This window comes from Typopeltis vanoorti, chromosome 2 (genome assembly GCF_054136105.1).
Source record: "Typopeltis vanoorti isolate ZY-2024b chromosome 2, IOZ_Tvanoo_1.0, whole genome shotgun sequence".
NCBI classification, from domain to species: Eukaryota; Metazoa; Arthropoda; class Arachnida; order Uropygi; family Thelyphonidae; genus Typopeltis; species Typopeltis vanoorti.
This window is the reverse complement of record NC_143550.1, coordinates 70,029,041-70,050,192: the sequence shown is the minus strand read 5'-3', so window position 1 is coordinate 70,050,192 and position 21,152 is coordinate 70,029,041. Positions and strand designations below refer to the sequence as shown.

Below are 21,152 nucleotides of genomic sequence, written 5' to 3'. Positions count from 1 at the left end.
CCTCCCACCATCCACCACAGAGAACTACAACAAAACAGTCACCATCCCCTACATTAAAGGCACATCCGAAAAGATCTCAAGAATTCTCAATAAACATAAACTACGCACTACATTCAGACCATATAGCAAATTAGCCACCCTCATCCGCTCACCCAAGGACAGCATTCCTCCTTTATCACATCCAGGAGTCTACCAAGTACCCTGCTCATGCAATCAAGCCTACTACGGTCAAACAGGAAGAACTGTGAATATCCGCATCAGCGAACATAAACGATACGTCCGGATATATCATTATGGGAAGTCGGGCCTAGCAGACCATGCTCTGGATACCCCTGCACACAGGATCAACTGGAAAAACACAAAAGTACTACACAGAAACCCATATAAATCAGAGAGATTGTTCTTAGAGGCGACAGAAGCCCTAAAACACACTCCAAATCTCAACAAATATGGCTGTATTAACTTGCCGAAGATCTGGGAGACAATCATATTAAGAAAAAACTAGCACTTTTCTAGGATTCTAGTAATATATGATAGCGGTTTTTTTTTTTCTTTTTTTTTTCAGATAGAGGGCGCCAAAATCAGGACTCTAGTCTTTGTGTTGCTGCTACAATTTTGGTTAAGTACACCATGTTGTTTTAGTCTCGCGTATTGTGACAAACAGTGGTTTTTGTGCTCTGAAGATGCTAGTTATAATACCAGCGAAATATCAGCATCAAGTTAATAAATTAATTATTTACTTAGTTTCTGTGTTCTATTATACCGTTAAAATAATAAACAACAGAATGAACACTGGTGGTATGGTGAGAAGTTAAACAAATCTATATGAAATAAGAGGAAAAAATTAGTCAAAACTGTAAAAGTTGCTGTATATAAGACAGCATCCAAGCCAATGTTAACTTATGGATCTGAAAGATGAATCAGAAGGTGATTAAAGACTAGAGACAACAGATATTAGTACTGACAAAATTTAGGGGAGGGATAAATAGACAGAATCAATGGCATATGCATATTAAATAAAGATATGAGAAAGGAGCTAGTTGTCATTAGCAATCAGGAATGTGTAAGCAGAGCAATATCAGGATATGGTCAGTTAAGCAGAATGGAAGATTAACAGAACAAGATTACTTAATGCCAGAATAGCAAGAAGAAGGCCCTCTAAGTGGATTGATGCAGTTAGAAGTACCTTTGAAGAACAAAATATTAGTTTTGACAATATTTGGGACCTAACAGATAGCAGGTGGAGGAAAACTGTCGATAGGATGTTAGTAATAATGTAAACTTTTCATGTACACTGGTGTCCAAAACTTACGGATGAACAATATTTATGAAAATTATAACCACAAATTCAGATGAATCAGTTTGTGGCAATTTTATAACTGATAATTTCAAGCAGAAAGTGGGAAAACATTCAAATTTTCAAATCATGCGCAAAGGGGGATAAAGTGATAGCACTCAACAGGATAAAAGGCAAAAGGATGTGCAAAACGAATTGTGTTTGAAGAAAGCTCTTTTCGTAAAGGAATAAATTTTTTGTAATGTCTCAAAAAAATCATCTAGGTTATTCACACAGGGAAGAATTACTGGAAAGCTTGAAGAAATCCACAAAATTATCGATATTAACAGAGTTTGGAATCACACACACAGCATTGTATCCAAGCTCTGGGCATCATTTCAAACCAATGGAATGTGTACTAGACAGTTGCTAAGAGGTCGCCCTTGCTCTACTATAGAGCATGAAAACAGACTTTTGGGTATAACAGTAAAATGTAACTGACGAACAACAGTAGGCCAGCTTGCAAGTTGGCTCAAAAAATTGGACAAGGCACCAATTAGTAGATGAGAGTCATTTTAGTGTTTCCTCCAATTCTAGATGACAATTGATCTGCCATGAAAGTGGTACTGCTTACCATCATGAGAATGTTCTTGAAAGAGATAGACACAGCAGTGCTAGGGGTCACGGTGTGGAGAGGCATTATGCTTAATGGAGATACCAAGCTACAAGTGTTGGAAAAAGGGACCATAACTGTTGAATGATATAACATTCTTCAACATCATGCTCGATTGTTCCATGGTGATGTAAGCAAAGAATTCATTTTTATGGATGATAATGTCATACCATGGTGTACACGAGCAGTGGAGATACTTCTGGAACTGAGGATATTAATTAAATTGTGTGGCCAGCATGCTCCCCAGATTTAAATACCATAGAACACGTTTGGGATGCAACAGGGAGATGCATTGCTGCTCAAAATTCCCCTCCAGAAAACAAACAACGTTTGTTTTATCCTTGCTCTGGAGGATTGGGTCAGTTTGCCTCAGAAGTCACTTTGCACCAAGTGATTCAAAAACTCACTTGAATCACTTGGTGCTAAACATTGTACACAACGTTGTGAGAGCTAGATCACAGTTCAGGGAGGACATATTCCATACTGAAATGTCTCTCCACATAGTTTTCTGTAAGCACTGTACATTAATTCCTTAATTATGTCCTTAGGAAATTTTTATATCCACATTTGGCTGTAGTCATGAAATTTTTTCATATACAGGTAAAAATGTAGTTCATCCTCAGCTTTTGGACACAAGTGTAGTACTATCATGGTGTCCCATAGAACCTTTTGTAGCTACATATCAGGAATTTGATGACAATATGGCTTCAGTGCCAATTTTCTGAATGCCATCTTTATATCTTTAGCATATCTTTATATCTCTAGCAACTAGGCACTATCATTTGATATATCCTAATATTACTATTCTACTTTGGATGATATCATACACTTTTGAAAAATCTATAAATAGATTATAGGTAGGATAATTGTATTCTTTTTTTTTTTTGACTTAAAATTTTTTAAAAAATTTTTCTTAATGTAAAAATCTGGTCAACTCTTTGCTTTTTCTTTGGAATCTTACTTGACACTCACCTATGCTTCTTGCAAGAGATAAGATTCTTTTAAGCACAATATTAGCTACAATTTTATGCTAAATGGACATAAAGAGATATTGCTCTGTAATGTCCAGATTAAATTTTGTTTAATTTGAAATTTCTAATTTGAAAGACTGCTTCCATTCATTTTTAGCTGCTTTTTACAAAATGCATAAAACATCAAAAGTTATTTTGTCTGCTCATATACAAGTTATTCCTGGGTTCTGGCTTGCTGGATTTCACTAAAATTTGGCTTTCTAAATCATTACCAGAATCTGTCACACACCCTCCCACTCACCTCCCTAATCAGATCATTTGCAAGGATGCAAAGAAAAAAATATAGTGAAATTATATTATTGCACTAACCCAGCCTTGGCTGAATGGAATTTAATAAACTTTGCAATTGACACATTAAGATGTTCTTGTAGTTTTATAAATGCATTTTTATTTTGCAAAATGATCCAAACTGTTATTAATAATATGCATTGGTTGGATGGAATTTTAATGAAATTTGGTATTTATGATCTCTATTAAAATGTATGAACCATTTTCAATTTTCTTTCATTTGGAATTATGATGTTTTTGTTAATCCAGCAACTACTGCATGTTGTAATCTAATATTTGCTTCTACTTAATCACAGTAAAAGCAATTCAAGCTATAAGGCCAATCAGTATAGTGTATGGTGTCCATTAGTTGTGTGTTCTTCTGACATCTGTATGTTCTGGGGAAAAAAAAAAAAAAAAAAAAAAAAAAAAATATGAGTTTGTTGTTGTTATTATGTTCCATCGAGTCGCTTTCGACTCCTGGTGATTCTATGAACATACATTCTCCATTCAGATCTGTCCCTGGCCATATCTTTCAGAATTTCCAAGCACATTTCAGTTGCTTCTTTAACTCCATCTACCCATCTAATTCTTGATCTTCCTCTTCTCCTGCTTCCATCAACTTTAGCAAGCATCATCAACTTCTTCAGATTGTCATTTGCCCGCATAATATGTCCAAAGTATGACAATTTTTGCTGGATCATAGCTTTGAGAGAGCAATCTGGCTTTATTCTGTCTATCACTGATTTATTGGTCTGCTTTCCAGTCCATGGTATTCTTAGTAAGCATCTCTAAACCCATAATTTAAATGCATCTATCTTCCTTCTTTCACTCTTTCTCAACATCCAACTTTACATTCATACAGTACCACAGCGAATACCAGTGCTTTCACGATTCTAATTTTTGTTGCGAGGCTAATATCTTTATCTTTAAAGATCTTGCTTAAATTTGTCATTGCTTTCTTTCCTAGTAGTATTCTTCTTCTAACTTCTTCAGTACAATAACCATCTGGATCAATTCGGGATCCTAGGAGCACAAATTTGTTAACTGTCCATTTTCTCCCCATCTACTTCAATGTTTGAAGTAGATGGGGAGAAAATGGACAGTTAACATTTTAATAGAGATCATTAAGTTCACATGTTGTCATAACTTTGTCTTTCTGAGGTTAAGTTTAAGACCATAATTACCACTTTCTTCTTTAACTTTCATAATAAGTTCCTCCATATCTTCTTTACATTCTGCTAGCAAGATGGTATCATTTGCATACCTCAAATTATTATTACTTCTTCCACCAATTTTAATTCCAACTGAAGACTCCTCCAGCCCTACATTCTTAAAATGTATTCACTGTATAAGTTAAACAGGTACAGAGATAAAATACATCCTTGTCGCACCCCTTTACCTATTGTGAAATACTCAGTTTCTCCAAGATCTGTTCGGACAGTAGCTTCTTGTTCATAATAAAGATTCCTCAGAAGTATAATGAAATGCGTTGGTACTCCCATTGTTCTTAACACATTCCACAGTTTCACATGATCTACAGAGTCAAAAGACATACTATAATCAAGGAAACAAAAGGTAGACGGTGGTGCTTAAGGGTCAAAGCTGTATAACTGAGAGGAGACCTCCACATAACCTTTAAAGGCTATGTGGAGAACAGACCAGGCCTTCTGACCTAATGTCCAATCCTCACCTTCTTGTGGTGCACCCTGTTCGGTATCTACCTGGATACTGAACGAACGAGGATGGGCTGGCAATTTGGGATTTAGGCAACTAAATTGTATTCTTATTGGCTTAAACCAATATACAAAATGATGGTACAACATAACAAAATTTCATGCCAGCTGGGGCGTCGCCCGGTTAAACAAGGCCCCAGTTGTTTTCTCCAGGGAACCAGGGCGAACAGCGAAAAGTCAGCTACTGGAACAAATCTGAAAGTACACCCCAACTCAACATCACCAGAGTTAAAGATAGGTACTATCAACATAAGAAGCCTGAATGGCAAAGAAATGGAGCTAGCTGAATAATTAGATAAGTACCAGATCGACATAGCTTCTTCTGACATGAATAGTGGTGACTGAAACTAAAAGACAAAATCTGGTGAGATCTTTCTGAGCAATAAATACAAAATGTTATATTCAGGCAATGACAATCAAGAAAAAGAAGTAGTAGCGATAGTATTCAACACAAATTACGAGGCTAATCTTCTTCAATGGCAGTCAGTCTCAAGTAGAGTAATGTGGGCTAATATGAGAATGGGGAACTAGACAATGAGACTTATTTGTGCCTATGGTCCCACAGAAGGTTCTACTAAGGTACAAGTCCAGGAATTTTTTGAGGCTTTATAAAAAGCAACTGATACAATAAAAAAGGAAAAGTTGGTCTCTGTTGGTGATCTAAATAGCAGAGTAGGAAATGATTGTGAGACATACAGAAATATTTTGGGAAAATTTGGAGAAAAGAGCAAAGCTAATAATAACGGCAAATATCTGTTGGATTTCTGCTCAGGACATGGACTGGTTATTACTAACACCATGTTCCAACATAAAAATGTGTACAAATTCACATGGAGAGAAGAGGCAAGGAATAAGAAAAGTCTCATTGACTATGTTATTGTTGATAGTGATGTTTTCTCCCTGGTGCAGGACACCAAAGTGTGCAGAGGATTTGAAATTGGAAGTGATCACTATTTAGTCTTGATAAAATTGAATTTCATACTTGAAAAGAATAACATGTAAGAAAGTTTTAAAGTGAATAAAAGTTGAGCAGCTCTCAGATGTGAACTGTAGACTAAAATACACAAAGATTATTGAAGAAAAAATGAAAGAGTTTCAGAACAGGATTCAAACCTTGGAGATTCAGTTCGCAAACACTGAAGAAAACATTGATTGATTCTGCCAGAGAGGCATATGGTGAGGTTGTCTGCAAGATAAAAAAATCAGAACTCCCTGGTGGACACAGGAAGTTAGAGGCACTGAAGGAAAAGAAGAAATCATATCAAAAGTTCCTGTCAAATAAGTCAGCTTGTGCTCTTAGGGAATACAGAGACAAATGCAAGAATGCTAAACACTGTGTTAAACTAGCTAAACAAAAGTAATGGGAGGAATTTGGCAAGAATATAGAAAATAAATATCAAGAAGGTGGCAAAATATTCTGGAGGTTGTTGAAAAAGCTTAGGAATGGAGGAAAAAGTGCTGTAAAAGGAGTTAGAGATGATAAACGTGACATGAAAATGGGAGAAAAAGATATCCTTGAAGTATGGAGTAATTACTTTGAAAAACTGCTAAATGAAACAAGCAGTGATGATAGCACAGTGGTAAAAAACAATGACCAGGCATGCAGTCAGAAATACATATCCATACTTGAAGTAGAAAAAGCCATCAAAGGCTTGAAATGTGGAAAGGCAGCAGGAGTAGATGATATTCGACCAGAAATGCTGAAGTATGGTGGTATAAGAGTCTTACAGTGGCTGCACTGCATAGTTCAGAAAGCCTGGACAGAGGGACGAATTCCCGATGAGTGGAGTAGAGCTCTCATAGTACCCATATATAAAAAGGGAAATAAAACTGAATGTGAGAATTACAGAGGTAGTTCCCTACTGAGTGTTTCTGGCAAGATCTATACAAGTATACTTGAGAAACGGTTGAGAAGAATTGTCAAAGAAAAGCTTGGTGAAGAACAAGCTGGATTCAAGCCAAATAGAGGCTGTCAGGATCAGATCTTCACTTTACGACAAATAGTTGAGAAAGCATGGGAATATAACAAAGATCTGGATTTAAGTTTTGTCGATCTGGAAAACGTATATGACAAGGTGCCAAGAGAGAAGCTATTCAATACACTACAGTTATATGGTGTCAATGGGGCATTATATCAAGCAATACTTAGTTTTTATTTGAGTTGTAAGTCAGCAGTTAGAATTGAAATACAGGAAGAGGGATTAATGTTAAATCTGGTGTGAGACAAGGATGTACATTACCCCTCTGTTATTCATTATCTATATGGATCACATTATGAAGGATAGTGGTATTAAACATGATATCAGAATTGGAGATGTTAATGGTCACTTAAACAGAATAGGCGAGGAAAGATTAGCATAACAAGTGTTCTCTGCCAGGTTGGCAGGAAAACGACCCAGAGAAAGACAAACATATATGTAGATTGACACGGTACAAAGTGCCTTAGATGATAGAAATATAAGATCTGATAATTTTGGAGGCTTGACAAGTAACAGACTGATTTGGAGGAAAATTGTAGACAGGAAGTTAGTAATGATGTAAATTTTTCATGTAGTACTATCATATCCTGTTCACCACTTAAGGGTACATGTCAGGAATTTGATGATGATGATAAAAGCAGACATTCTTTTGATATTTCTGTGCTCTTTCTATTATCCATCTCACATTGACGATTTGATCTCTTGTTTCTCTGCCTCTTCGAAATCCTGCCTGTTCATCTGGCATTTCTCTCTTTATGAATGGTTCCAGTCTTTTCTGAATGATCTTAAAGTAAGATTTTACTTGCATGAGAAATCAGTGCTATAGTTCTGTAATTTTTGCACTCTCTTGCATCGCCAATAAAGGTATATAAACTGATTTTTTCCATTCCCTAGGCCATTTAGTTGTGATCTAAATTTGCTGACATAGAGCTGTTAAAATATTAACTGACTCTTTTCCCAGGGCTTTGAGCAGCTCACTAGGTATTCCATCTCCTCCTGGTGCCTTCTTACTGGATAGCTGTTGCAGTGCCCACCTCACTTCACTCTCCGGTGGTACTGACTCCTGTGTATAATCCTGCTCTTCAAATTTCTCCTGCAAAATTTTCTGTGGCCTTCATTTTTGATGAGCTTTTGATGGCATCTTCTGACAGCCATTTAAACTTCTTCTTCTTACAAACTGTTGGAATATTCTTCTTTGCTTCTGTTTTAATTATACTTTTAATCTCTTCCCATTGTTCATCTGGTTCTCTTTCACACAAATTGAGTGTGTTGAATCTGTTCTGTATACTAATATTGTATACAGCTGGTATGTTTCCAAGATCATATTTGATAGACATTTGTGTTGTTTTCAGTTTCCGTAATTTCACATGTATCGTAGCCACTAATAATTCATGGTCTGTTCCACAGTCTGCACTTGGAAAAGTCTTGACAGATTGAATTGCACTTATCCATCTTCTTTGTCCAAGTATATAGTCAATTTGATTTCTGTACTGTCCATCAGGTGATATCCATGTGCACAATCTTCTTTTGTGCTGGTTAAAGCAGGTGTTAGCAACAAACAAAGAATTCTCCGCACCAAACTCAACTAGTCTCTTCCCTGCAGTGTTACGAATACCTAAACCAAATTCAGCTGTTATTCCTTGTTACTGAGTCTCTCTCACTTTTGTATTCCAATCTCTGATAAGTAGCCTTAAATCATAATTTGGTGTTGCATCTATCCCAATATATCCAGCTTTTTGTGCTCCATTTCCATCTTTATTATTTCCAACTTACCTTGGTTCATACTTCTAACATTCCAAGTGCCAATCCTGTGGTTTTATGTGCAACAGGGAGCCTCCCTTTTTCAACCAGCAACATTCGTGACCACGCTCCCTTCCGGGTTTGACCTGGACACATCATAAAAACTAGATCTACCTGTGGAAGCCCTCTGTTCTTCCCTAGTTGCACTTTGGATGCGTTCAGCACCGTATCGTACTTTCTCATTTTTGGCATGCTCATAGAATGTTCTTAGCAAGGCACAGAGGTGGTTTGCCATTGCCTTCCTCGGGAATATTTTTCAACTTTCCAGTCTATATCCGCACTGTTCTGTGAATCTTTACCGAGACCATACTGCCATGCAGTATGGTCTCGGTAAAGAAGTGGTTAAGTCTCTGTATTAGAGATATATTGCGCATATCTTTACACTGGAATAATACCAGTAAAGAAATTAACCCTTACCCAGATATGAGTTACTATAGCATAAACTCACATTATCCTTCTATATTTTTACAAATGTACCACCACTTAATTATAATTCAATGAATAATATAGCTTTGTCACAGATATCATGATGTTTCAAATTCCTGTAAATGTTATATTCACTCATCATGAAGTTTTCTATAAGAAATACTAGGTGGAACAAATAAATAAATCATAAATAGAGAGGGATGAGAGAGAGAGAGAGAGAGAGAGAGAGAGATGGAGAGAGAGACAGACCTATTGTCTCGTTTAATGGTTTGTAAAATGTTCTAATTTTATACCATTAAAAAGAACAAACTCCATCCACCAAAAAAAATTACACATCCACCATATTACTATCTTTGATCAGAGGCACAACAGATGGACTGGGCCATCTTTTAAAATGGCACAGGATTAGGACAGTCTCTCTTCAATTTTGTATTTCATTCTTTCCAGGATTATTCTAGTAAAGATCTTACTAACTGTGCTTAGCAGTGAAATTCCTCTCCAATTTTTACATTCCGTAGTATCACCTTTTTTTGGTCCTTTTACCAGTATTCCTATATCCCAATCCTTTGGCCATTTTTCTTATCCCACATCTCATTTATCAGTAGATGTCTCTGTTGACAATTTAATGTCTGTTTTAATTAGCTCTGCTGAAATGTCTATCCCTGCTGCCTTTCCATTTTTTAGCTTCTTTATTGCTCTGGTTATCTCTGTTCGTGTTATTTCTCCTACATTTATATCTAGTGTCTCCATTTAAATATTCTCTGGTAATATAACTTGCAATGTTCCAGCCAACATAATATTTCATATGTTGTATCATCATCTTGTATATTCATATGTATACCCTGAGAAAGCGAAAAGAACATTTGATCAAAAGCCTTGGTTTCTTTGCATTGCTTATAGCCTTTGGGAGATTACTCCCAGCTATCAAGCTCTGAATCTTAATATTAATCTCACTCACTAAAGACTATTTATCTTATACTAGTATTAATATTGTGAGATGGGTTAAAGGTGAGATAATCTGGAAAGCTTTTCTAGAGACCAAATGAATCTTTTTTTTTTCAGGTCACTTCAAGCATACAATAAGCAGGGTGGCAGTCTTATACAGGGAAATGAAATTTATCCACCATCCAAAGACATTCACAAAACATCCATAGAGGGGATTTGAAACAGTAGTCAGAGGTTGGAGAGCAGATTATGTTAATCACTCAGCCAAGATCACAAATATCATTCACATATATGATTTGAATAGGGTGGAATTGTGGGCATGTGAAAATAGCTATCAGTTCTATGTTAGTAAATGTGAAGTCATGCACTATAGTGTGATGAGATATCCAGTGTTATCTTGGAGATCTTGGAGTTTTAGTAGAAAGGAAGTTGAGACTCAAAAGGGCCATATAATAAAGATTATAAATTGCCTTTTTACAAGGCCTTGATAAAATCTCCCTTGGACTAATGCATGAAGGTCTGGCTCCTGCATGGTGATTCTGATAGAGTGGAAAGAGTGCAAAGGAGAGTGTTAAAAATGATATCAGGATTGTGGAATGCAGATTATGAACATTGATTGAGAATTTGTGGAATGCAGACACTAGCAAACTGGAGAAAGAGGGAGTGATATGATCGAAACTTAACTTTGGAAAGGGTCATACAGGTTACTAGTAGGTGAAGTTTTTCATTTTATGGAAGGGTGAAGAGAGGATGTGAGGGCATCCACAGAAGTTGAGAATGAATGCAGTAGTGAAAGCGGTGAGAGATTTTATTTTTCTTTCATAGAATGGTGTGTGATTGGAATGGATTGCCTTTGGAGTTTGAGTGCAGGTGTGTGAAAGAATTCAAGCCTTGCCAGCCTGGCTGGCCAAGTGTATGGCATGCCAACTCTACAACCAACAGGTTGTGGTTTGAATCCCACAGCAGGCATGGATGCTTGAAAAAGCTTGCTCTAGACAGGTATGTATAACTCAAAGTTTATAAGGCTTGTCTTTTTTTTTTTTTTTTTACATATATACATACATACATACATACACATACATATATATATATATGTGAGAGCTAGTGCAGGTAATGTGTGTTCTCCCTCAATGAGTCCCTGACTCTATGGAGATCTCTCTTAATAATAATAATATATTATTATTATACTCTGCAAATGTTCTTTTAGATGAAAAATTTATTGCAAAGTCACCCACAGTATTTTTTCAAAAATTATGAGTCTTTTCTGATAATCCCACCAAAAAAAGGTAGTTATAACTTATTGCATATTAAGCACTTTGAGTGAGCTAAAGATCAGATAAACTTAGAGACCAAACATGGTACTTTTTCCAAGTCATTTCAAGCCTCACTTGCAAGACAGTGGTTTCACACTAGGAGATGAAATTCATTTCCCACCTATTTCATAAGTTAACATGAAAATAAAATCAACTTTGAAGAACAATAAACTTTAAGCATATAATCCATAGGATACTGCTCTAATGCAAGAAAAATGGATACAACAATCAATCTGCAATTTCTACTGACTTCCGATTGTGAATGGCTAATATGATAATCCAACAGTTATCATATTAGCCATTCCAATTCTTCATACTGAATGATGAGCACATGGAAACAGTTGAAAGCATTTTAAGGAGAAGGACAGTTGGGTGACATTCAGGGAAGAACTCTATATATATACCACTGTGTAGAAATTGAGCATTTTCAAGTCCGTAGTTTTCAACAAAGCAGAAATGAACACATTTGACAATATATGTAAGATAAAAGGTAACTGTAAATACTAGTTATGAGGAATGGATGCTCCTCAAGAAGAATGGTTTTCCATATCTATTAGATCCTAGAAAATTTGGTTTGATATGGCTTGTCTTACACTTGAGTTTCCATACTGAAGATGTGAGTAGCCATTTGGCCATAAGCAAACCAATACATTTTACAACATAGGCTGCAGCTTATAAGCAATTAAAAACAATGAATGTACATAATTAAAATTGGTCTTATGCAGTAATATGATGGACAAGTTTGGGTAGAGAGAGGGAGTATGTCTGAAGAATGCCTTTAACCTGAGCATGTTGCTCCAACAATGATGTTTGGAGGTAATTCATATTGAAATTTCTGGAACAGAAAACCATGTAGACAATGGGATATAAATATATAATTTACTAATTATTTACGGTTGACATTTTGCAAGCTTAATCTAGCACTATCAGATGCAATTTAACATTACACACTCAGTGAAGATAGAAACTAAAATGACCTTGATAACAAGATGACCTTGGACAGTCGTGTGTGTGTGTGTGTGTGTGTGGAGAGTGACAATGGTGCTCCTCATGGTAATTCCTGTTGTTAAGAAGTGTGCCAAAATCTGTTTAAAATCATGCTGTCCATCCTGCTGCAATAAACTGGGCTCTGTAGAACTTCCAAGAACAGTCTCTCTGATTTGAAATAGGATTTGAGTAGTCGTCTGGCTTTCTTCCATCTTATGAAGTGGTCTTTATGGCATGCTGACATAATCTGCTTTTTGGTTCTCCATTCCAGATGTATTTTTTTCTGAGCAAAGTAGTTCATCCTGTCTATCCAAAATATTGAGTCTACACTGGCAGAGGATGCTGTAGATACCTAGAAAGGAGAGAGGGGATCTAGGCAATCCTTGATTTGACTTAGGCAGGTAGAAATTTTATTTAGAGGTTTGTATACAGTTACGATTCTATGTCGATAAAGGAGGAAGCCAGTTTATCTGTAGTGCCTATGTTGTAGAGTAGGGATATATTGTATGTATAGTCTGGTTTGGGAGGAAAGGGGGAGTGAGATTTGTTCTTTTTAAGAAGTTTGGCCAGAGTTTTTTGTTGTATCCATTTTATTGGAATTCAGATTACCACACCACTTCATATCACCATCCTGCTCAGAAGCTTGGAATTTTCAAAACCTTGGACAGAGAAAATTTTGTCCTCAAGACAAGCACTGCACCTGGAACAAAAGGCTCTAATCACATTATTCCAATTCTCATCCATTCTTCTGCTAGTTCCATTTTTTTTTCCATGGATGGTTTTTATGTTGATGGTTCCAATCCTTGAACTCTACTGACAGTTCATTGACTAAAACAATGGTAGCCTTGTTTAATTAATCGATGCCCCAGTTGGCATGAAATCCTTTAGTGTTTTACCATCATTCTGCATTATGGTTTAAGCCACTAACAATACAATTTGGTCAGCTAAATTCCACATTGTTAGCCCATTCTCGTTCATTCAATATCCAGGTAGATACTGAAGAAGGCACACCACAAAAAGATAAGGACTGCACATAAGGGCAGGAGCCCTAGTCAGTTCTCCACATTCCTTAAAAGGCTATACGGAGGTCTTCTCCCAGTTACACACCTTTGACTTTTAAGTATCCTGATATTCAGTTTATCATTACTGTTATTATATGAGCCTCTGTAGGTCAGTCAGTACAGATGTGGCCCTTTAGTCGGAAAGACCTGGGTTTGATTCCATCCGTGACATGAGGAACTTCATCTGGTCTCTTTTGACGAAAGGTGAGTTAGCCAAAAAAAACTCTTTACAGAGGTAGGGATTTTTTTTTGACAGGAAACTCGGTTTTTTTTGAATAGACATAAACTCAGTGAATTAGTTTGTCTATTCTTTGAAAGAGCATTTCTTCACAACCTATAAATTCCTACAGCCTGTAATAAATTTAGTTTAATCCTTTATCTAAGTGTGAGCAAACAAAGTTTGCGCCTGAAAATATCTTCAGGACTGAGGTAAGGTAGTACAACTCCTATAGGTAAGGATGACCTCTCCTATTGCTTCTGCCTTAGTATCTCCACCCTGGGCCTGGCTCCCACTGACGAGACCTCAATAAAGGTCGAAACCGGTATGGGTAGTGGCCCTTCCCTTAATGCATAGCAGTATACATGTCAGCAAGGAGATGTGCTGTGCATTATGGGAGATACTGAGACAAGAAGATGAGACCCTGATCCACCTTTGCTGCGAGTTGCCCAGTGTTGTACTACCTTATCTCAGTCCTGAAGATATTTTCAGGTGCAAACTTTGTTTGCTCACACTTGGATAAAGGATTAAACTAAATTTATTATAGTCTAGCCAAGTGTAAAATAAACTTTCAACATCTTTCTTTAAATCCAGAGTAATTTAATAATAAGGTGGCACACCTTTTGGCAACTCCTATAAGTAAGGATGACCTCTCCTATTGCTTCTGCCTTAGTATCTCGATTTAGGGAAAATGGAGGGCGCTCGTTACGGTACGCAGTTAGTCTTTTATCATGGCTGATGGTGGATTTTCCTCTCGGTAGAATGTGTTAATCAAATATGAGAAACTCTGATTTTGTAGTGTAGTTGCTAGATTAACTAGCAGAGACGTAATTAAAGTTATTAAATTGCGGATTATACTGTATTCAAGGAACAGCAGCACAGGTAAGTGGACTGTAATTGCAATGAAGGCGATTCGTTAGGCCTAACAGCCGCTAGAATCACCATTGTTAGCACATCTATTTCAGATCCATATACTTGGAGGATTTACTTGTGTTTATACGCAAATCGTTAATGATGAGTGTGTTAGATTTGGACGCCCTCACAGATTCTCTGGATGAAGAGCCAGTGCTTATTCTTGTAAATAAACTTCAAAGGAAGTTTAAGCTCAAATGGCCATCAAACATGATAGATCCTGACATTATTATAGACTCTCTAGATAAAGGGCTGGCATTCAGCTTCATAAAGAAACTCCTTAAGAAGTTCGAGCTTGAATGGCCCGGCTTCCTAAATTTTTACTCTTTACTCGAGACTGATGAAGATCAAAATGAAGATGCTCCTCAAATGGAGGAAAAATTAAATCTAGTAATCTCAGACTCTACTCGTTCAGATCAAGGAGAGACACACGTGTGCAAAAAGCACAAAACTCTCCCCTCGGAGTCAGCAAACAAAAATGGCATGGATGAAGATGCCCCCAACACAGATTCCTCTGCCTCCACCAATGAAAAGGTACCTCCAGTCATTCTTAGGGAAAAGCAGAGATGGACAGCCTCAAGAACCACCATGGCCAACCTGCAGATAAATTACTCCACTGCCAAGAACACAGAGGAGGGCATCAAAATTCAGCCTGCTACAGTGACTGACTATAGAAATTTAACCAAGGAGTTGGATGTAAGAGGTATACAATACCATACCTTCACACTTACCTCAGAGAAAAATTTAAAAGTGGTACTCCGAGGAGTATCAGAAGACATTGAAACAGCTGAAATAGCTGCTGACCTCAACGTGCAAGATCTGTCTCTCATAAAGTTCAGCAGAACGTACAGATCAAACAAGACCCCTATGCCTCTGGCATTGGTGGAAATACACAATATCTATAAAAATATTTATAACTTGATGACAATCTGTGGGCTTAAGGTCTCACTGGAGCCACTTAGGAAAGGGCCTCTTCTGGGCAGTGCCATAGATGCCAAAAATTTGGTCATGCCCAGAAGTTGTGCAAAGCTCAATACAGATGTTTAAAATGTGGTGACACCCACCCCACACATACCTGCTCCAAGCCAAAAACCACCCCAGCTAAGTGCGCTAATTGTGGTGGCCCCCACCCTGCAAATTACAGAGGGTGCATTTGCAACACAAAAAACAGGAAAACTGAGTTAATCACTCAATCTACCTCGTTATCAGAAACGAGAGCCCCAGAAGCTCAAGTTCATCAGGCTCCTATTAGTTTGAACAAGATGATAGGTGTTCACCCACCATCAACTGAGCCCCCCAAGAAAATAAATCTTCAACACCAAACAAGAACATACGCTGGCGTGGCCTGCCCCAAAAAAGCAGTCAATGATCAGAATATGCCAAATCTACATTCAAATATAACAGCCATCATCACCTCTTCTCTTGTAAATACATTACAGGATTTCAGTAATGCAAATCCATCACTAAGCACTACAAAAAGTTTCTTGCAGCAAACACAGTCCATTTTATCTGCACTCTCCAATGCATAGGGAAAAATTCACCACAGATTCTCTAATGATTATTGCATGGAATGCCAATGGCCTTAAAAATAAAATACCAGAAGTGCAGGAATTCAATGATAGATATAATCTGGATATATTATTAATTAATGAAACTCACCTGAGACCTGCTGACAATCCTAAATTTAAAGGATATCAACTTTACAGGAATGATAGGCTGGATTATAGAGGTGGTGGAACAGCCATCCTCATCAAAAATCATATCAACCATCATGCTGTAGCCATTCCCACAACCACTAATCTCGAAGTCATAGGTATCAATGTCATCACAAACTCTGTCGGAAACATAAAAATCTATGCTGCTTATAACCCACCATCAAAAACATTGCTGACCGCAGATCTGAATGCTATTCTCGGACTTTAACTACTGGTTATTATCGCCGAAGATTTAAACGCAAAACATCATGCCTGGAGCAGTAGGTCTATAAATAGGAATGGCCGCATCTTCTTTAACTACACAAGCTCAAATTGTGCAGCTTTGGCTGGCCCCTCAGTGCCAACTCACCACAGTCCGACTGGCTCATCCAACATCTTGGATATAGCTGTCCTTCAGAATGTCAACCTGCAGTACACCCTGGAATCATTGAATGAATTATCATCAGACCACAATCCTATTCTGCTTCAAACTGGGTTACCAGAGGGGACTTCCCCCTTAGCCTCACACCTTCATTCCCTGGGAAAAACTATCCAAAATGCTTCCAAACTACATTGATCCAGTCCCGCATATTAATTCCAAGGAAGAAATTGATTCTGCAGGCAATAAACTTACTGATCAAATCAACACAGCCATAGCATCTATCACCTCAAATTCAATTGTTTTTAAGCCTAAATGACTACCAGATGCCATAATGAACTTAATCAGAGAAAAAAATAAAGCAAGTAAAAGATACCAGAGTACCCCAAGACAAAAAATATCTCAACAAAATGAACAGTGCAGTGAGAGATGCACTTAAAGCCCACAGAAACAAACTATGGGAAGACAAATTAGCCTCCATATCACCTGATGATCAAACCGTCTGGAAGTTCCTGAGAAACATCAAAAACAAAAAAAAACTCTTCCTCCTCTCAAATCTGACCTGAACATTGTTTACACAGATGCAGAAAAAGCCAAAACTATAGCTAAAAATTTAGAAAAACAGTGTAACCCTTCATACGATAACCTAAACTTCAATCATATTTATAAAATTCACCGCCACGTCAGACACGTGTTAAAATGGTCTGATACCTGTACCAGCCAACTCACACCTACTTCTCCAGCTGAAATTTATGACATTATAAAGAACTTAAAGAATAAAAAAAGCTCCAGGGCCTGACGGCATACCTAACAAAGTTATTAAACTGCTACCCCGAAAGGCCATCGTACATCTTACAACAATAATAAATGCTATGTTCAGGTTTAAGTACTTTCCCTCTGCATGGAAGTTGGCAGACGTAGTTCCTATATACAAGCCTAGCAAGGATCCTCAGCAGCCTCAAAGTTATCGTCCCATAAGTCTGATTTCTAATTTGGGGAAAATAACAGAAAAAGCTATCCATTCCAGATTTCAACTTTCAGTAAAAAATTAAACATCCTTCCTTCAGAACAGTTTGTTTTTTGCCAGTTTCATGGTACCACCCAACAAATTCATAGACTAATCGAATTCATTACCACAAGTTACAATTGGCACCAATACACTGGAGCAGTTTTTCTTGACTTAGAAAAGGCGTTCAACAAATTATGGCACTTTGGACTACTATACAAGTTGATTTTAGCTGGCATTCCATTATATCTAGTCCAAATTATAAAGTCATTTCTTAGTGGCAGACGAAGGCAAGTCAAACTAAATGATATATTATCTACCCAGCGACAAATCTTGGCAGGAGTGCCTCAAGAGTCCCTATTGGCACCGATACTTTTCACGATTTACATGGCGGACATTTTCCACACAATCAATCCAATATCATTTATCATTGCCTTATACGCAGACGACACAGCTATACTAACCAGATAGATTAAACCACACCTTGTCACCAAGAAACTGCAAGAAAACCTGCAGAGATTAGAGCACTGGTTCTCGGAATGGAGATTGCAAGTAAACCCTCAGAAGAGTATTGCCATGCTCTTCACTAAAAACTCAATATCTCCCAAAGATGACATCTTCCTATTTATTATCAAGATTCGCTGGAAAGCAGAAAATAAATATCTGGGTGTACTGCTGGATAGAAAACTAACCTTCAATACACATATAAAAGCCTCATGTACAAAAGCATCAAAAATCATTGCACAGCTTTACCCTCTTATCAATAGGAATAGCAAGCTGGATACCAAAATAAAACTGCTCCTTTATCAGTTGATGATTCGCCCCATTATTACTTATGCATTCCCAGCCTGAAGCCACACCTCAAGTACAAATATCTTCAAACTAGAGAGTGCAAAACAAATGTCTCTGCATGATCTTAAACGCACCATGGTATATCAGAAATGTCCAACTCCACTGGGATACAAATATCCCATACATCTACTCTTTCTTGCGGTCTTCGGCAGTAAAGTTCTTCTCAACATCCTCTTGACATCCAAATGAATTAGTGCAACAAGCAGCAAATTATGATGAAACAGACTTCTCCAAATATATGAGACCCAAGGCCATCCTACTTCCAAATGAAGATCTTTAAATCGCACCCACTCAGGCAGAGCACTTAGCTCATAAACTTTTCCCTACACAGCAACCTTATCAGATAGCAGGGATTATAAAAACATTTTGCTTCACCCTTATAGTCAGCAACGTCTTGCCTTAGTATCTCCACTCTGGGCCTGGCTCCCACTGCCAAGACCTCAATAAAGGTCGAAACCAGTATGGGTAGTGGCCCTTCCCTTAATGCATAGCAGTATACATGTCTGCAAGGAGATGTGCTGTGCATTATGGGACATACTGAGACAAGCAAGGAGTTGAGAGCTTGATCCACCTTTGCTGTGAGTTGCCCGGTGTCGTACTACCTTACCTCAGTCCTGAAGATATTTTCAGGTGCAAACTTTGTTTGCTCACACTTGGATAAAGGATTAAACTAAATTTATTATAGTCTAACCAAGTGTAAAAAAAACTTCCAACATCCTACAGCCTGACTGGTTGGTCAAGTGGTTAGTGTACCTGCTCTTCAATCAACAGGTCACAGGTTTGAATCCCGCCATGAGCAGATGTTTGTGATTGTCTTTAGTTGGGAGATGAATTTCATCAGCCAGTGTGAGACCACTGCTCTACATTATTGGAGGCTTGAAGCAGCTTATAAATGTCCCGTGTTTGATCTCTCTAGAGCAGGGTTTCTAGACCAGGTAAAAATAAATGAAAAATACAAAAAATTATATAAAATTAATAAAAATGGAGAAAAAAAAATCCTTAATCCACCAATGATACAAAATGTACTATAAGTTTACTAATAACCTTTTGTGGATGGGAACCACATCAAAATAAATAAAAATATTCAAATTCAATATTTATCAGTCACTTTGCAGTCCAGAAACTGTCTTAAAAATATAATCAATAACAAAATACATATTACACTACAAATATACACAAAAATGATTACCTCTAATTTAACTGCAGGACATTTCAATAATTCTTGCGCTGCTGCCAAACTTCCTCTCATAGCAGCATAATGAAGTGGAGTCAAAAAATAATTATCTTCACAGTTAACATCTGCACCACAATTTAAAAGATAGGTCACAACGGTATCACTATTATTACTTGATGATGATGATGAGCTACCATCACTCTCCTCATGCAACTAAATATACAGTATGAAAATATAAAGATATAAACATGGTAAAACACAAAATAATATTTAAAAATTTTTAAAAATACGTATACTTTAAATAGCACTGCACAATAACATTACATTATTGTGAATTAAATATTTTATTTCATGCTTTTTTCCTGCATTATTTATTGTGTAAACAATCTATATAATAAACTGTATGAATTTACTGTTTAATATGTGAAAAGCAGATGTTGAGTGTGTGTGTGCAGATAATATCAATATTAGTCCATGTTAAGAATTTTTAATTAGGTTCCTTAAATTTTTGAATATTATATGAGATGGAAAAATTCCCCAACCCAAGAAAAGTAACAAAAAGAATAATAATGTTGGTGAACAATAAGTCAAGCTACAAATTTATATATGATAAAAATAAATTAAATAACAGCATTAAAAATTTATATAATAAAAGAGTCTTACTTTATATAATATCTATGCATTGTCTACAAATCAACCTATAGTCAAATCAAAAATAATATCTGAGTAGCCAGAATATATATTATATTCATTCCAGATATGATACCATAGAATTTTCTCAATCCACTGTGCCCTGCCAATTTCTCAGAAGAAACAGCTATGATCACTTTGACTTATTTTAAAAGTGCTGCTTATTTGGTTTATGAAGGAAGAAAAATTTAATGTGGCTAATTTTGCAGTCAGTTATGCCTAACACTATATTTTTTTGTCTGATTATTTATGTAGAAAAGAAAAATTTCTTTAAAGTCAACATTCAGTAAAAACAAATTTATATTTCAAAACAGCAGATTTTATTCCTCCATTCTCTTCTTTGGTGCATCAATCCAAAGATTGGTAAATATAGCAGCACATCACAACATCCTGTCTTGTGACTTACTTTTTATCTCTTCATAACTCTTAGCGCCAGTTAGCATCATTATGTTATTTATATATGAAATTCTTGGTCTGCCTCATGGCCTCTTTCCTTCTACAGTCCCCTCCATTATTTCTGTAATCAGTCCCCCATGCCTCCAATTAGGCTTTTTTTCTCCATTCTAAGAATTAAATATTACTGAAATAAAATATTAGATTTTTTTTTTTAAATGCTATAGAGAATAAAAAAATAATAATACAATTAACTCCTTACTGCACTTCAGAAAACGATCAAGTTCTGCTTTTCTGTGACAATGCATCATCAAAAAATTTTTACTTAGTAAATGCGAATT

The 21,152-nt window shown here is 36.7% G+C and overlaps 1 protein-coding gene across 1 annotated transcript in view; it reads right to left on the bottom strand.

Moving 5' to 3' along the window:
* The window catches only part of LOC150109149 (transient receptor potential cation channel subfamily A member 1 homolog), a 475,501-nt gene that overhangs the window by 412,194 nt on the left and 42,155 nt on the right, over positions 1-21,152 (bottom strand). Inside the window, exon 5 of the mRNA XM_090411752.1 lies at positions 19,744-19,941. Coding sequence (XP_090267878.1) covers positions 19,744-19,941 — 198 coding nt within the window. The remainder of the gene's footprint in view (positions 1-19,743; positions 19,942-21,152) is intronic.